The sequence below is a fragment of the Podarcis cretensis genome (assembly GCF_951804945.1).
Source record: "Podarcis cretensis genome assembly, chromosome: 11".
Taxonomy (NCBI): Eukaryota; Metazoa; Chordata; class Lepidosauria; order Squamata; family Lacertidae; genus Podarcis; species Podarcis cretensis.
Window position 1 is genome coordinate 35073746 of NC_137180.1, and position 16441 is coordinate 35090186.

The window sequence follows — 16441 nt, forward strand, 5'->3', positions numbered from 1 at the left end:
TTGTTGATGATGATGATTATGGTGATGATATACCTTTTGCTTATTCATAGGGGGAGAGTTGATCCTCCATGGTGACAAGCTTCTAAAATTCGAAGTGGCACCTGTAATTGGTTCAAATAACAACCAGGTTCAATGAAGGATCTTTGCAATGTTTAATACCCCCTAATTCTTTTCCTCCCTGAAATCATTGTTCTTTCAGGACTAATAAGAAATCACAAGAAAGCAGCAAGCAGGTTGTCTTGAAACCTGCGCCATTAGCAAGGGGACGAATACAGAGGCCCAAGCCAAATTTAGGAAGGGTTGCTAGAAAGCCAGAAGAGCCAGCAAGAAACACGGAGGCAGAAGAAGAAAAGGCAGCTGATGCAGCCATTGAATCATCTGAGAAGATTCGGATACAAGCTGAATATAACAGCCATGAACTCCTAACTGTTACCACAGTAAGTCCCACAGCCTGCTTGCTGCTGTACATAAAACATTATGTGAGCACTTGACATTTTGGATGAATTTGATTCCAGCCACAAACATTTATGCTTCTTATAAACCAGTTAGTCTAAAAGGTGCCAGAGCACTCATTTTCTTAATATAGATGGTAAGATCACATCTTAAGTACTCAAAGCTTTCTATATTATATTTTTTCTGGAACCCCACACCCTTTCTGCCCCCTTTAATTTTTTTTAGCCACATGCATAAAGCTGAATGCGCACAAATTACATATGAGGAAGTTGCAGGCTTACTATACACACAGTCTATATCTTTAATTCAGAATTCTGGAAAATGGGCTTCCTGCTGATGTAAAAGATGTACACTGTAGGTGCACAGGGCATTCTATCCCTACTTTAGCAGACAACGTACAAAACTTTTTTATGTTTTTGGGACTGGGGCCTATATTTGAAAACATTCAAGAGCACAGCATTATTTTGCTTATATAAGATGTAATCTGGTCCAGAAAATAACATGTGCACATATTGGTTTTGGTACCCAAGTTAAAGCTTGCCTTCTTTTTTCCAGATGTAATCCTCAATAATTCAAAACATATGTTTTGTTGTGCTAACTGTATTAGTAAGAAAGGGCAGCACACTTTTGAATTGCATTGACTTCATGCATAGAAGAATCCTAAGCAGCGTGAAAACTTACTGCTTTATCATACCAAAGCAGTCTAGTACATTAGCCATTTTGACACCCCCAGTACCAGTGTAACCTTTTTTTTGTAACTATTATTTTTAACTGTTATTTCCTTTTATATTGGTATTAATTTCTTAAGTTAATGCAGGCTAAAGGCTTAAAAGAACACTGTGTTCTCGTCTAAGTATACACTAGCTGAATGTCTTCAGATTATTTTCTTTATGAACTCTTACACGTTGGATGTTTCAGAGAAGTTTAATTTGTTTCCTAGGAGGCAGCTAGTTATGAAGCTGACATTCCCCACTGTGATGTCTTAGAAGACAAAGCTGTTGCCAGTGCTGAGAAAGTGCTTTTGGCACACACAATCCAATCTCCTGTAAAGACCCTCTTCGAATGTGAGAACCATGAATTTAAAAATGTGTTTCCGTCAAGTGATAAAGTGGAGGATGTGAAGGATCTTGCTACCAGGTAAGGTTTCTTATTTTGAAGGTAAAGAACAAGGGGCACAATGCCATCTTCTTAATGGAAAAGAATGCATACTGACATATGTGTATGTTTGTGGCAAATACATTGTGCAGGCACTCCCCCCGCCCCCAACGCACATTCCACTCGGGTTCAACTGTGTTTACGTGCGTTGCCACAAAATAAAAAATAGCGCCAAAATGGTGTGAAAAGAATGGCAGAGAGCTGGAGAGCGGTGAAAAACAACTTGCATGACTGCTGTGAGTGTCTCGCTGCCTCCACCCACTCATCCTTCTTGGCTTTCTTCTTCCTGGCTGCCAGAGCCATCATGTGTGGGGTGCTCTGTGCTTCCCCCTGCCTGCCCACTTACCTGTGCCTCACTTGTCAATTTTGTTCCTTGAGCAGGATCTGAGAGTCCCTCTGCCCTCTGACTGCCATCGCCCTCTCCCTCGCCGCCCCACAAGCAGGCGGCAACATTATTTATTGGGGTATGAATGAGAACATCTGTTGCCTGCATGATAATTATGGGAATTGTCCTTAGTAATTGAAACATGTGCAAAGAGTGTAAGTAAGCACATATTCATGTGGGTTGTGGTGTTGTATTGGGCAACACTGTGTTGATTAGTTTTTTCGTTGCTCCTGAGATTTTAAAAAGGAAAACAAAATCACACATCCTTTCTTGCTTACTTAGAAGTTATAGAAGTCCTGTTGACTTTTTTTTCATCCAACAGAGATTCCAGTTTTGTACAAGAAAAAGAAAATTCTGCTGAAGTAGAGCCATCTTTGAAAAGTCTAAAGGAGAACACAGAAAAGGCGGCAGAAACAGAGGAATTAATGCAAGCAGAAAAAGAAATGCTTACAAATGAACATAAGACTGACTCTAGAGAAAATACAAGGAGTGAAGGCAGCAAGTCCTCTAACCTGGATGTAAGACTTATTTTTATGCTGGTACTTTGTTCTTGATAATTTAATAGCTTCAGGTTGCTGTATCGTTTGCTCCTGAAAGTACCTATGAATTCACTCTCATCACAATAAAACATTAAACATTAAATTATACTCAATAGTGAGATTTGTAGAAAGCCCTGTGTGGGACAAATGGTGTATTGGCAGTCAGTTGCATGTTGTTTCCTATGAGATCACTTGTTGACCTTAGGCCATATATGAGATACTTGCAGTTTAATTTCAGGAGCACAGTGTCACCATTTTTTCCTTAAAAAAACCCAGGAGTTCCTGGCATTGTATGCCAAATCATTCTTGAAACTCAAGCGTGAAGCATTTCTTTGTGAAGGATGTCCATGTTTTAACAAAGACATTAAGATGACTTTCTTAATTTGGGGTTGTTGTTTTTTAAAGTCACATAGGGACAGGCTTGTAGTAAACTGCAATGACTGAGAGTTAGTAGAACAGTTCAGCTGTTTTAATGCCACTTTCTCCCTTGCTAATGTTGCATTGCTTCCCTGTACAAGAACTGAAAAATATTACCTTGTATGTTATAATAGAACAAGCTGTTGGTAGTCTTGTGTTGTACTTGGATTCCCTGCCTGATTTGTGTGTGTGTTTTTCCTTGAACTTCATAATTTAACTGCATGCATTTTGCACCAGGTATTGAACATTCTGATAATATATTTTAGGAAACTATAGCATGCGTAATCCTGCCACCGCCACTTTTGTCAGAGGGGAACTCTGCAGATACTCAAGAAGCAGCTGCAACAAATGAGACCCACTTGTCTCCCCCAAGCCATTCTGACTTCAAAAGTAGTGATCCAAATGAAGTTTTATCATCCCCAGATATCCAAGAAAAGATTACAGTTGGGTAAGGATCTATCATCTTTTAAAAAGCTTTATCAATTGGAAATCCACTTCCCCCCCTTTACAGGTCTGCTGATTTGAAACATAGGTTGAAAAAAATCTGTTCATATGATATGTTGATAGATGTTGGAGATAACAGATTTTCCTTAACCACATAATTAAATTTATTGATGAACTGAAAAGAAAATTATTTCGATTGGTTGATTGAGTTTACTTACGTGCTGCTTTTCCACAATGAACTTTGTCCAAAGCTGACAGCCACAAAAGGCATATGTTGGGAAGGACAATGATGGCAAGTCTCTCCCTCAGCCTTGTGGAAGTACCAAATGCAGGTTTTATTGCACTTGTTTTTCTGTTACATATTTGAGAAGTACACTAGTTACCATTAATCTGTGAAACATGGGATAAATTATTTAACCTATGGTTGTAGTTTTGTTACATGTGTGTATCAGTGGTGATGTATCTGATGAGAATGATTTTAACTGCCATATGTGCTGCTTTGGGTCTCCCCTCCAGCAAACAGAGCACTGTTCAGCCAACACCTTTTCTCAGAGGCAGATTCCAGAGACCGAAACCTAACATAGGAAGGGCAGTTGGAAGGAAAGAAACACCATCTCTAGGAAATGAAGCAGCAGCAGCAGCTGGAACTGAGAAATCAGAACTGCAGAAACATGGACCTTCCAGAACTCTCCCTGCAGTAGTAAGTTAAGAAAAGGGCCAGACTTTCTTTAGTAGTAAATACATTTCAAATTCAAGAGAGATTTTGTTTCTATGTTTTTGCAAATGCAGTGTAAAGTTGAGACCATCTTTGCTAAAATGGTTCCACGTTTTGATGTTCGATATTGCTTCTTATTGCCAGCCTCAGTTAAAGAGTGACAGAAAAAAATTACCTGCTGAAGGCTTGGAGAACAGATTGGTAGACATGGAGAAAGTGATTCAGGAAGACCCTCAAGCACCCAGTACCTCTCAGAATATTTCAGATCAATATCCCAGGTGTGTGTTCTTCAACAAGGTCTTGTTAGCTTGTCCCAAACTCTCTTTATTATGTGTGCATGACTTTACAAATCCTCCATATTTTAAAGAGTGCAGTTCTTCTCTGCTGGGGCCCCAATGCGGATAACTCTTCTTATGCCCTCAAGCTGGTGATGCTCAGGTTTTGATAATACAGCAAGAGGAAAAACAAATGGGGGTTCTGCTGTGACACAGCATAGGCAAAGGTTCTCTAATTAAACCATCTTTTAGCTATAGGAGAGCTTTGGGTTAGTGCACTCCCACCAGTAGCAACTAGAGGGCACACAGTGATAAGAAAAAAGCAAAACAGGCCCTCCTTAACTGGGGGGAAAGGGAGTCCTAGGTTAGAGTTCTGCCTTTCCCTTTTCTTGTGTGTGCTCGCCTTGGGCTTTCTGGAGCTCTGCTTCCTTCCTTGCTTGGGCAGCTGCTAAAGCCTGTATCTGCTTCCTACAGTCTCCCATCTGCTCCCTCGTCACCCAAGGCTATCAAAGCATGTTTGAATGACCATTTATCCTCCCACACACTTTGGACGATTCCACACCCTCCTTTCTGTTTTAGCTGCAACTGTTTTTCTCAGGTGTGGAGAGTATTGACTTGAGACAAGGATGCAGCTAGCATGGGGGACAGCTCTGGCAGAACCCCAACACACTTTCTTTCCAACTGCAGTTTCCTAGGTCCGAATTCGGGAAATGGCAGCTGTTGCAAACCACAGAGTCAGATTTCCTCTCCTGCTTCTTTGTAGAAGGTCTGAATGTATTAGGTCTGAATGTAGCCATTCAGCTCTTAGGCAGTTACTTTACTTCCTCTGGTTAAGTTTGCTCTTTCTCGTGCTAGAACTGCCACTGAGAGAGAAGCAGTTGGTCAAGTGGGAAAATCTGTGAATTTATTAATTAAAATATTTCTAAGCTAAACTTTAGGGTGGAGCCATCTTCCCTTCCTCAGTAAAACTGTAAACAACAGCAACTGAAAACAGTTAAAACAATTGTAGCTGGTGCTGCAGCCAGGAGATACAGCTTGGCTACAGATGCAGAGGTCACAAGACTACTGCTGCTCTCAGCTGCTGAGGGTAGCTTGCCTAATGGTGAGAGGCTCAGCATGTGCAAGGCTAGCAAGGAGGGGGGAGTAGTTGTAGATGGTGAAAGGACTGAAGCTTCCTCCCAATCCCCCATTTGGCTTTTGCCACAAACAGCACTCCCTTGGTTCCTGGGCCTGTTGAATCACTTCAGTAACATTTTCTCCTTTTGTGGGATAGGGAAAAACCAACTTCCCAAGAGAATAAGCCATGTACTATCAAACCAGCTCAGCTGGTGAGAGGTCGATTCCAGAGAGTCAGGCCGAACCTTGGAAGAATGAATGACAAGAAAGAAGACCCCGTGTCAGAGAGCATTACTGCTCCAGTTGAGGGAGACATAGAAAAAACAGAGATGACCAAGGAAAGCGATCTGCACCCGCCTTCAGAGGTTAGCTACACACTTAGTTTTCTTTCATTTAAGCACAGCTTTACCTGTCCCAACATTGTGGGAGATGCTGCTGTTTTTCCGGTTCATTTTTGGGCAGGTGAGGGAGCAGAGGGGTCTGCATTACGAAAGGGGCCGCAGAAGCAAAATAGTTCTGGCCCACATTCTTGGATAATTGACCATTTTTCTTGCAAAGGCTTTATAGGGTTTTTCTGCATATCTTTTTCTGTTGTATATTTTAAATTACCGTATTTTTCGCCCTATAGGACGCACCGGCCCATAGGACGCACCTAGATTTTTTTTTGGGGGGGGGAAATAAAGGGGGAAGAAATATCCACCCCCCCAGGTGCGGGGCTGGGGCGGGGGAAGCCCGAGCTTCCCCCGACCCCAGCCCCCAGAACGGGTGCCAGAGCGATGACGAAGCTGCGCGCAGCTTCAGCATCGCTCTGGGAGCTTGCCGGGCTGGGGGGATAGCTTCCTGAAGCCTGGAGAGCAAGAGGGGTCGGTGCGCACCTAACCCTCTCGCTCTCCAGGCTTCAGCGAAAGCCTGCATTCACCCCATAGGACTCACACACATTTCCCCTTCATTTTTGGAGGGGGAAAAGTGCGTGCTATAGGGCGAAAAATACGGTAATTGTGTTTTTTAACAACGAACTTGTGTCACCTTAAAGACTCATAAATTTACTGTGGAATCAAGTTTATATGAGCCAGAAAAGCCAAACTTAAATTCCTACGGCAATGATAATTCAGACAGGAGTCAAACAGAAAATTCTTAAAGAGTCGAGCATCTTAAGACTCTACAGGGAAATTCCAGTTCACACTAACTTCTGGATCCAGATGAAGCTTTTGAGCAGGGATGCCATGCAGACGTTGGTAGACTACAGCTCCCATAATTTCTGATCATTGGCTGTGTTGGTAGGGGCTGATGGGACTTAGAGACCAGCAACATCAAGGGGGTGAGCACTATGTTGTTAGGGTTATTTTTGCTCTGTTAGTAAACTGACAAGCGTATTTGTTCTAAAAAATCAAGGATAATGTCAATGTCCAGGCATCCCTTGGTGATCTGGAGAAAAAAGAAGTGTCAGAATCCAGTGAAGCCCCATCACCCGAAAGGTATATTGATCAGCAGAAAATTGATTGCCCTGAGAAGCCACAGGGATGCGAACTTCCAAAAGACCAAAAAGAAATGTTTGTTTCTAAAGATGTTGAAGGAAAGTGTCTGGATCTTCCAGAAAGGTAAAATAGTTTTCAATAAGTTAAGTGTTTCTTTGAGAACCCAAGTCTTTATATGAAGCGTTATTAGAACTTCAATGATCTCCAAGCTGAAAATAACTGTGCCAGAGGGGTGGGGGTGGGATTTTGTTTTTACTTTTTCTCACTACAACAAATTTATTGGGTTCGTGTGGAGGAGCTAAGGAGGAGCTAAGATTGGTTCTGGGTTTTTAAAGGAAAAAATATTAATATGGTTTAGACTCTAGACAATATAAGGTAGATATTCCAAAACACACACACACACATATATTTTCAGGAATAACTAAACACTGGAATGATCTAATTGTTTTGCTGTTACTTTTTCTTTTTGTCAGGGATATTTCTGGTGCTCATGAAGGGAGTCTTTCAAAAAGCATAAAATCAACACAGCTGTTGAGGGGTCCTCTTCAGAAGCCAAAACCAAACCTAGCCCAAGCAGCTAAAAAGAAAAAAGCCTCTTCAAAAGGAGAAGTCAGCACCAAAGAGAAAACTGGAAGCGATACACAAAGCAACACAACCCCAAGCGACAGCAAATCTGGGAAAACACCCACATTAATGGTGAGCCCTGATCAGGAATTCTAAATCATGTTTTGATTTAAATGGTTTTGACGATATTGGATTTTCATAAACAAGCTGGATGTTGAACTGCTTTTATGCTGTCTGAAATCACCTGCAGCAGCATGGGAGCAGCAATGAAATCCTAGGATGAGTGGAAAGCACCCAGTCATGCAAAGGGATTCCCTTCCCTCCCCACCCACCAGATGCAGTGGCCTGTGAACCCTTTGGAGGGGTTTTCAGGGGACACATAGAGCTGCATCAGGAAGGAGAAGCCAGGAAATCCCCAAGGTGTATGTGTATTGTTTTTAGCAGATCCTATTCTCAGGTTCAAAGTCCTTGAGATTGCCTCCACTTGCCTCTTTTTTAAGGCTCCTTTGGCAATAAGATACACAAAATTAAGATTTTGTAGCATTCTCTCTCCATTTCTTTCTCATTAATTAGTTTTCTTAAAGTGGTAGTCTCGCTGGCCTGGTGTTCACCTTTTAAACCACAGTTAAGCTTAACTGCAGTGTAAAAGGAGGTCACTCTGTGGACCTAGCACACTATCCACTTCATTACCAAAATTAGTAATGGACTACAGATATATATCAACTAGTATAACCTGGCTTTTTTTCTGTAGCTGTTAAAACAGCCACCTTCAGTGTCAGTGTGGAAAGGCAGGATATAATTTAGATAATAAATTAGACATTTTTAAAAGAAAGACAATTATTTCCACATTTTTAGATAAAACTGAAAATTATTTCAGTTTTACCTGAATGTTAAAGAAGCTGGTTGTCTGCTGCTTTTGTTTAAAGCTGGATGTGAAAGGAGAGGTAGGAGATCTGAAAGGACACAAATGAGTTTAACATATTAAATTTGGCACAATTTTGTATTGTTTCCAGCACAATTCTGCGTCATCTTCTGAATCAAGACAAAGAAATCATATAGATAGTATTGAGGCGATGTCCCCAACAGGACATGGGCACTCTGGAAAATGTGATTCCTCAGAACAGTCCCCTTGGAGTGGAAGTCAAATCAAGAAAGAAACCTCTAAGGCCCATTCTGTCCAGGAGAGAGCATCTGAAAGAATAAAAGGGTAACGTTACTCTTTGAACATTATTCTTTAAATCAGGCACCCCCAATCTCAGCCCTCCAGATGTTTTGGGACTACAACTCCCATCATCCCTAGCTAACAGGACCAGTGGTCAGGGATGATGGGAACTGTAGTCACAAAACATCTGGAGGGCCGAGTTTTGGGATGCCTGTATTAAATGGAAACGTGGAACATAAATGCTTCTATGAATGAATAAAACTCGAACATCTAGTCCATATTGATAATATAAATGCAGGCCCCTAAGGAAAAACATGTTAGCAAAAGTTTTGTATCTTTTTAAAAAAGAGTTGATTGTCATCTTTTTTCATCACAGAAGAAACATAAATACGCACCCTGTCTTTTCCACCCTTTACAATGAACTCTTCTTAACAAAATGTCTTTTTATACTTAGAAAACAAGTGGGAAGGACAGTGAAACAGAGGAAAAACATAAGTGGATCAATAACGTCTTTCGCTTCTGAATGTGAGAATGACCTAAGTGAAAAGGGGAAACACTACCAAAAGGGGAAACCAAATGTTGGTAGAGGCAGAAGTTCAAAACCAGTCCTTCGCAAGAATGCTAAAAAGGAATATGGGAATTCAAAGGTTAACCTGGTGACTCTTAGGGCTTCGTCTCAGCAAGAGGATGATGATGATGAGGACGATGATGGGGATGACTTTGAGCCAGACTATGAAGTTGAATGCTTTTCACCAGAGGAAGTAAACAAAGCTCCAGTGTTTGTTCCTAAAGGGCTTCGATCTCCAAATCCAGTTCCTGTTCAGATTGAGGAAACAATGGAAGAGGTATGACTGAAATACCTGTAAAGTGGGGGGTGAGGAACAAGTGCCCCTCCAGATTTTGGACCCCAACACCCATATGGCCCAGCCAGCATGGCCAGTGGTCAGGAATTAGGGAATTTACAGTCTCATAACATCTGGAAGCTATAATTGCGTCATGCCTGCTGTAAAGGGATGACTGCAGATGTGCCAGTTCAGCATGTCTCTCTGATTGGCCATACTTACAAACAGCTGCTCAGCATCCTTTAAGTTAAAGCAGAAAATAGAAGGTCTTAGACATTTTATTGTCAAGTATGAAAGAACAGCTAATGGAGAAGAGTTGATGGATCATTTTGCCATGACAAAGATGGTCTACATTATACAATATGGGGCCGATTGCTTGCCATGACTTTAGTTTTTTGGCCTCAGTCATAGTCTGTGACATGGAATTCTTTCCCATGTGTCACCTTACTGGCAATCTGATGACTTGTTCTTAAGAAAGTTATTTCTTCAACATTTCATTGATGTTATCTGTCCATTCCTTCCGTGGCCCCCTCTCCCATTAGCAGTTGTTCATATAAATATTCCTATTCCTAAGAGTGCATACATACTTAAGTCCCATTGAGGTTTTGCTTATGCCTCTTTTAGGAAGAATTGCATTTTGAGAATTGTGAAACATATAGCACCTCCACTGCATCTGAAAATATATCATGCCATCACTTCCAATATATTTTAGTGTGCAGAAAGCAGTTACAATGCACAAAGGACATTTCTTAGATCCTTTTTCAGGATGTGTTTGCTTTTGGGGAACTGCTAAACTGAATTGGTATGCTTCCCTGCCCAACAGCTTGAGATATATGAGAATGTTGCGGATGAACCATTTCTGTCTCATGAACTGAATGTAGATGCTCAGCCTGTAATTCAGACAGACAAAGGATTGTATTCCTCACAAAATGTAAGTATTTTGATTTCTCTCTTTATGCAATATCCTTAAATGTATTTAAAACTTATTTTCTCTAGCATAATTTAGTTCTTGTTACTTTAGGACAGTTAACGTATCATTTGCATGACTAGGGAGCAAGGCTAGCAAAGATATTACACTTTTGTCATGCCACTTGAATAATCCCCACTCCCTTAAGCAAGATGAGAAGCAAATGTTTTAGGGAGTGGCAATACTGATTAAGGAACTGAGTTATTTTTAGCAGTATATTCATCTACTCAGATAATGCATGTAGCACACCATTCCAGTATGGCATGATAACAGGCAAACCTGTAGGAATGTGAAGCCTTGTTGTTTGTGCTGATGTAGGCCTTCTTTGCTCTTCCTCCTGGTGTGGCTTGTATCTTCCTGCTTCTCCACAAGGTGTCCACGTGGCTCAAATGAGCCATAGTATGGCTGATCATGTCACTTGAATATGGATCATGGTTTACGTGTTTCAGACAAACCATGCACCAGGTTCATTTAAACAAACATGAAATACTGTATTTTTCGCTCCATAAGGCACACCGGACCATAGGGCGCACCTAGTTTTTAGAGGGAGAAATCAAGAAAAAAAATCTTATTGTCCGCTTCTCCCAGAGCTGCTGGGGCTACCGGGGGAAGCCCGGGTTCCCCCCCAGCCCCAAAGAGCAAAGAAGCCAAGACAGCGAGCGGGATGGATCCCGCTCGCTGTCTTGGCTTCCTCTTTAGCTGCGCGCAACCTCTCCCTGCCGGATGGGCTGCGCGCAGCTATGGCACAAGCCAAGACAGCGAGCGGGGTGGATCTCGCTCGCTGTCTTGGCTTCCTTTTTAGCCGCGTGCAACCTCTCCAGCCGGGCTTTAGCGAAAGGAACCTGAAGCCTCCGGAATGCAGCAGGAACTCGTGCTGCACTCCGAAGGCTTCAGGCAGCTATCCCTGAAGCCTGGAGAGCGAGAGGGGTCGGTGCGCACCGACGCCTCTCGCTCTCCAGGCTTCAACAAAAGCAACGCGAAACCTCTGGAGCACGGAGGGAGCGCTCCCTTTGCACTTCGGAGGCTTCTCGTTGCTATCGCTGAAGCCAAGGAGCCTGCATTCGCTCCATAGGACGCACACACATTTCCCCTTGATTTTTGGAGAGGAAAAAGTGCGTCCTACAGAGTGAAAAATACGGTACATGAAACATGAAATAAACATTAAATTAACCTTGTGCATGGTTTGTTTGAAACAAGCAAACCATGATCCAGATTTGAACAACACAACAAGCCAAAATATGGTTGGTTTGAGTTGTGTGGAGAGTGTGGAGCCATGTGGCAATAGGGGAGCAAGTTCATGATTAAAACATGCTTTATGACAAAATGTGGCTTATGATATGCCAGCCAAGCTGTTATTGTCACTATCCATGCTAAGTGAAAAAGCTGATCTGTAGAATTTATTTTAATATTGGGGTGGGGGGGGGGGAGGGATTCAGAACTACAGTCATTAACTCGTGTTTCTTTTTATCTAAGGTGGTTGCACAAGAGGATCAAGAAAAGAAAGCAGGTAAATGGTCCAAGTTGTTGACACTGAACAACTGAATAGCCACTTAAAGAAGCTTGTAGTTATGAAATTCTTATGAGTTTGATTTTCCTCCTTTTCCTTTTGGGCCATGTCTTCTAGCAGGAACTATCTTATTATTGATGGATATAGGCCACTGGGAGCCTTGTTTTGAATGAAGCGAAGGGTAAAAAAACTATACATAAATAAATGTACCATTGAGACCAAGTTAAATTTGTGAATTTAATTAATAATGATCTTTACAAAAAAAAAGTTTTTAAAAGATGAGATCCTCAAGTCTCTCATTCACTAAAGAAAAAAATAACTACTCAGGCTGCAGTCCGAAAGACCAGCCTTGCTGGCTGGGTTCTGACGAGAAATGTACGCCAAAAACATTTGGAGGCCACCAGGTTGGCAAATGCTGCTATAGACACTTACCTGGGAGTAAGCCCCATTGAAAAACAACTATACTTCTGAGTAGAAAGCATATTAGATTGCACTGTAAAACAAGAACTTTGAAACCACTTTCATGCTTTGTAAATGAGGGATGCTGAAGGATGCACATGTTAGAAACTGATTTTAATATCTAGGATGATCCAAAAGCAACTAGTCGTTTTTAAGACAAGCATAAGCAGTTTGGGTGTATTAGAGAAACAAAATTTGATTTTGGTGGCTTTTGTTTGGTAAACATTTTTCAGGGATTAGTGATGGAAGTACCGAAGCAGCCATGACTTTACTTGCTATGAGAGATCCAGCGTTCCAGTTAAACATTGGCATCCAAGGTATGTTCAGTATCATCATATAGCACTTTGGTATAGCAGTGGTACAATGGATTTTGTATTGTTTTATTCTTTTCTAGCATTGTGATTATTTTGGAGGATGGAAATAAAGGTTATATACTTCTTTTTTAAGATTTTAGTTTATTTTTCCTTTGCAATATTTAATTAACATGCACTGAGCACCAAACTAAGTTTGTTTTAAAAGCATGCACTATTTAAATATGGGAAGACCAAATTGTCTCCTCTTCACTGTGATTTCAGGCCATCCACTTCTGATTGTTAGCCACGGTATATTTTGTGGATTCTATACTTAGGTGACAGTAGTAGGTTCTTATTTCCAGGAGGTCTGCTCCATTTTTTTTAAAAAATTACTTTTTATTAAAACAAAGAGAAAGAGAGTGATAAGTGTTGGATGCTTTTACTGAAGAAGTGAAATATGAAACTTGCACATGGGGACCATTTTACATTATTTACACTAGTCATACATTACATTACAGTCTTTTGGCCACTAAAAATGTCTGAAGGATGTCCATCTGATCTGGACTAAGAAGTATCTAGTAAACCCTAAACATCAATTTAGGTACTGTTCGATTTAACCAAAGAACCAGACTTCGCACAAGGTTCAAATATTGTAAAATAAAAGTATTGGTTTAGCTGCAAAATGGATTCCCGTTGTAGAATTCTGCGTTTCTAATCTCATGGGTATTTTTCATTCAAAATGCAGTGGTGTAATTTAATGAAATTTAGACATGAAAATGTATCATTTACTTAGGATTTCAAACTGTAATCTTTCTACTGTCCCAACTGAAATTGCATAGTATAAATGTTTGTTATACATAAATTAAGAATTTAATTATTTTCAACTTTTTCTTTTTATGGAAAAAAAGAACCAAAAATTCAGGAGTTTCCCAGTAAAGATGAAATGAATGTTACTGATAGCTTCTCAAATGAGTGTAACGAAGAGCAAAGCGTAGTCCATTGTCATATGCAACATCCTGCCCCTTCAGAAAATGAATCGCTTTCTTCGGTCAGTGCAAACTTAACTGCTGCAGAGGATCATATTGTTGAAGCATCAGGCTTGGAAGTTTACTTACAGGAAGCAACTAATTTATCACTTTCAAAAAATATGAATAAAGCTGCTGCACAACATTGCAGCACATCAGTTTTGGAAGCATGCTCAGAGGAAACAACTAGAATCAGCAGGTTTGCATTGTTCTATTTAAAAATCTGATTGTGTTAGTTAGGAATCCTCCTCATTCTTTAGGTTGTAAGAAGCTTTACCATGATAGCATGATATCACCTAGCTCTTCTCCATTCTAACTTGATCTTTTCGAGCCATTCCATGTAAATATAGGTAAATGGACAACATAGGTGTATAGTGTTATGTATCCTGAATAGTCTTCTTCATCTTTAGTCTATGATTTTTAGGACTAGGTCACTCACTCTAAAGCTGCCCAAACACATTAGGACATATAATTGTGCTTGCCATGCGGTGGTGAAGGCAGCAAAGAAGACATACTTTGCTGCATTTGCCACATCCTCAAGGGCTCGGCTGGCATTTTTTTTGCTATGTATCCAAATATTAGTTATCCCAGATTCCCCTTTAACAAACTGTGATTAGTTTGACAAGACACTCGGGGGATAAAGCCCCTTGACTTTGTAGCGACTTGGATGCCGCTATTATGGCAAATTTGGTCAAGGTGTCCAGTGCCACATCTGACCAAATGTTATGGAATTGTGGCCTGATGATGTGGACAAAATTCTTTCACTAATGTGTCCAACCACATGCCCTCTGTACCTCTGCCCTTCTTGTCTAGTTAAAGCTAGTTGAAGCGGGGTGGTTGGTTGCATCCAAGGTGTTTGAAGTGAACTGTAACAGACATTCCTATGCCTTTTTCAGATTGGTTGCATTGCTAGCTAAGATTTTGACTATTTCTGTTGGATAAATGTTGAAATTAAGGGTACTCAGTGGTGGTTTCTGTTTCTCTGCAGTGATTTACTGTCATCCAAAGGAGATCAATCATCCAAACAAGCAAGATGTAGGTTTCCTAAGCCTAAACCAAATCTTAACAGAAGTCTGAGGCTGAGCAAGAAAGCTTCTCAAAAATATGTTGATTCGTGTATTGAACAATCTGAAGAAATCCAGAATGGTAAGTTTTTGGTTCCTGCACTTAAAGCATTTAGTTATCAGGACTTTACGAATCCTTTACCCTGTGCAGAAATTGTACTCTGTGCTTGTGGAGATGTTTTCTGAGAATATCTGATTTCATTTTTCCTAAATTACAAGCTTCTGGCCCCCAAATGTGCATCCAACCTGTAGGTACCTGTGTCTGTCTGTTCATCCTTCCAGCTGGGGATTAGGTGATGTGATGCCCTGTCAATGTTGTAACCTCATCCAAAATAGTATATATTTATTCTGCAAACTATACTGAGTGGTGTTTTAATGTCTAAAGTAATAGAAAAGAAGGTGTCAGACAATGCAATAGAAGAGCAGAAAGTTGAACTGGAAAAGAATCTCAAATTGAATGAGCTAACTAAGAGCAGCTCTGCAGAGAAACATCATCTACAGCTTCCAAGTTCTGGTCCTGCCATGCAGAAAGACAACATAGAAAGGTAATAACACTAATAATTTTCACATGCTAGTACTTTTGGCTTCTCTCTTAGATATCTTGAGCTGCTGTATGTGAAATATGTAGTAAATTGTGTTTTATAGAATAGGAGCATATCCAGTATATAGTTGACTAGAATTATGGGGAAATATGCAACTACACATTTACTGGTTCTATATTTAAAGAGGGTGTCATTTTTTAGAGAAAAGACAGGAAAATAGCATCTTTAATTGTTAAGCCACATCATCTCACCCAAGTAACTTTTGAGATGTGAGAATAATAAAGCATCTTTAAGATACTTGAGGAAGACACTTTAAGACATTGTATTTTTTATTATCTGAACTTATATATGGAACGGTTAATAGTACTTTTAATCACTTTGACAAACAGTGACTGTAAACCTGACACCATTTGTTTCAAAGCTATGCAGCATGAAAACATTTAACTAATAAACATTTTATGAAGTGAAACTGGCTTAATTTTTCCAAAGAGACAAAACGGCGAGAGATACTTGGGAAGTTGCATCACTGTTAACTGCTTCAGAAGTTTCTCCAGAAGCAGACCCTCCTGAACCACCCGGTGGCTGCAGCACAAACATCAGTGTCCAAGTTTCTGCTCCTGCTGAGCACCAGTTGTTGGCAATTGAACCTGCACAGGTATTTATTTTATATAACTAAAACTGCTACCTTATGGGAGATAATAAAAGGAGGAAGCTGCTTCAAGCGCGCACACACACACACACAGAGAGAGAGAGAGAGAGAAAGAAAGAAAGAAAGAAAGAAAGAAAGAAAGAGAACCATTATAGATAGAAGCCATTCTGAATACAGTAGTACATTCTGAGTGTTCCTGATAGTTATTGCACAAACGACACCCCTGCTTATATGTATATTGTCTGTCTATGTCTCAATCATGGCCCTGGCCCTCATTCTCAGGAGGAGCTGGCCAATCCAAAGACTGCTACTGGCTGAGGAACTGGACTGGACTGACCCTTCAAGAGAGACTGTTTTTTGAACAGGCGGAGGTAGGGCTTGAGGGGGTGGACT

The 16441-nt window shown here is 40.6% G+C and overlaps 1 protein-coding gene across 3 annotated transcripts in view; it reads left to right on the forward strand.

Annotated features, from left to right (window-relative positions):
* BDP1 (BDP1 general transcription factor IIIB subunit) overlaps positions 1-16441 on the forward strand; it is a 48130-nt gene that overhangs the window by 19791 nt on the left and 11898 nt on the right. For 2 of the 3 annotated variants that reach the window (XM_079995196.1, XM_079995197.1), the window contains exons 18-35: positions 200-437; positions 1394-1590; positions 2316-2511; positions 3216-3397; positions 3910-4093; positions 4253-4386; positions 5657-5864; positions 6892-7097; positions 7448-7670; positions 8552-8745; positions 9155-9545; positions 10366-10473; positions 11983-12016; positions 12709-12792; positions 13677-13992; positions 14782-14939; positions 15249-15402; positions 15889-16054. In XM_079995196.1, coding sequence (XP_079851322.1) covers positions 200-437; positions 1394-1590; positions 2316-2511; positions 3216-3397; positions 3910-4093; positions 4253-4386; positions 5657-5864; positions 6892-7097; positions 7448-7670; positions 8552-8745; positions 9155-9545; positions 10366-10473; positions 11983-12016; positions 12709-12792; positions 13677-13992; positions 14782-14939; positions 15249-15402; positions 15889-16054 — 3373 coding nt within the window. The remainder of the gene's footprint in view (positions 1-199; positions 438-1393; positions 1591-2315; positions 2512-3215; positions 3398-3909; positions 4094-4252; positions 4387-5656; positions 5865-6891; positions 7098-7447; positions 7671-8551; positions 8746-9154; positions 9546-10365; positions 10474-11982; positions 12017-12708; positions 12793-13676; positions 13993-14781; positions 14940-15248; positions 15403-15888; positions 16055-16441) is intronic. The other variant, XM_079995198.1, reaches the window with a different exon arrangement.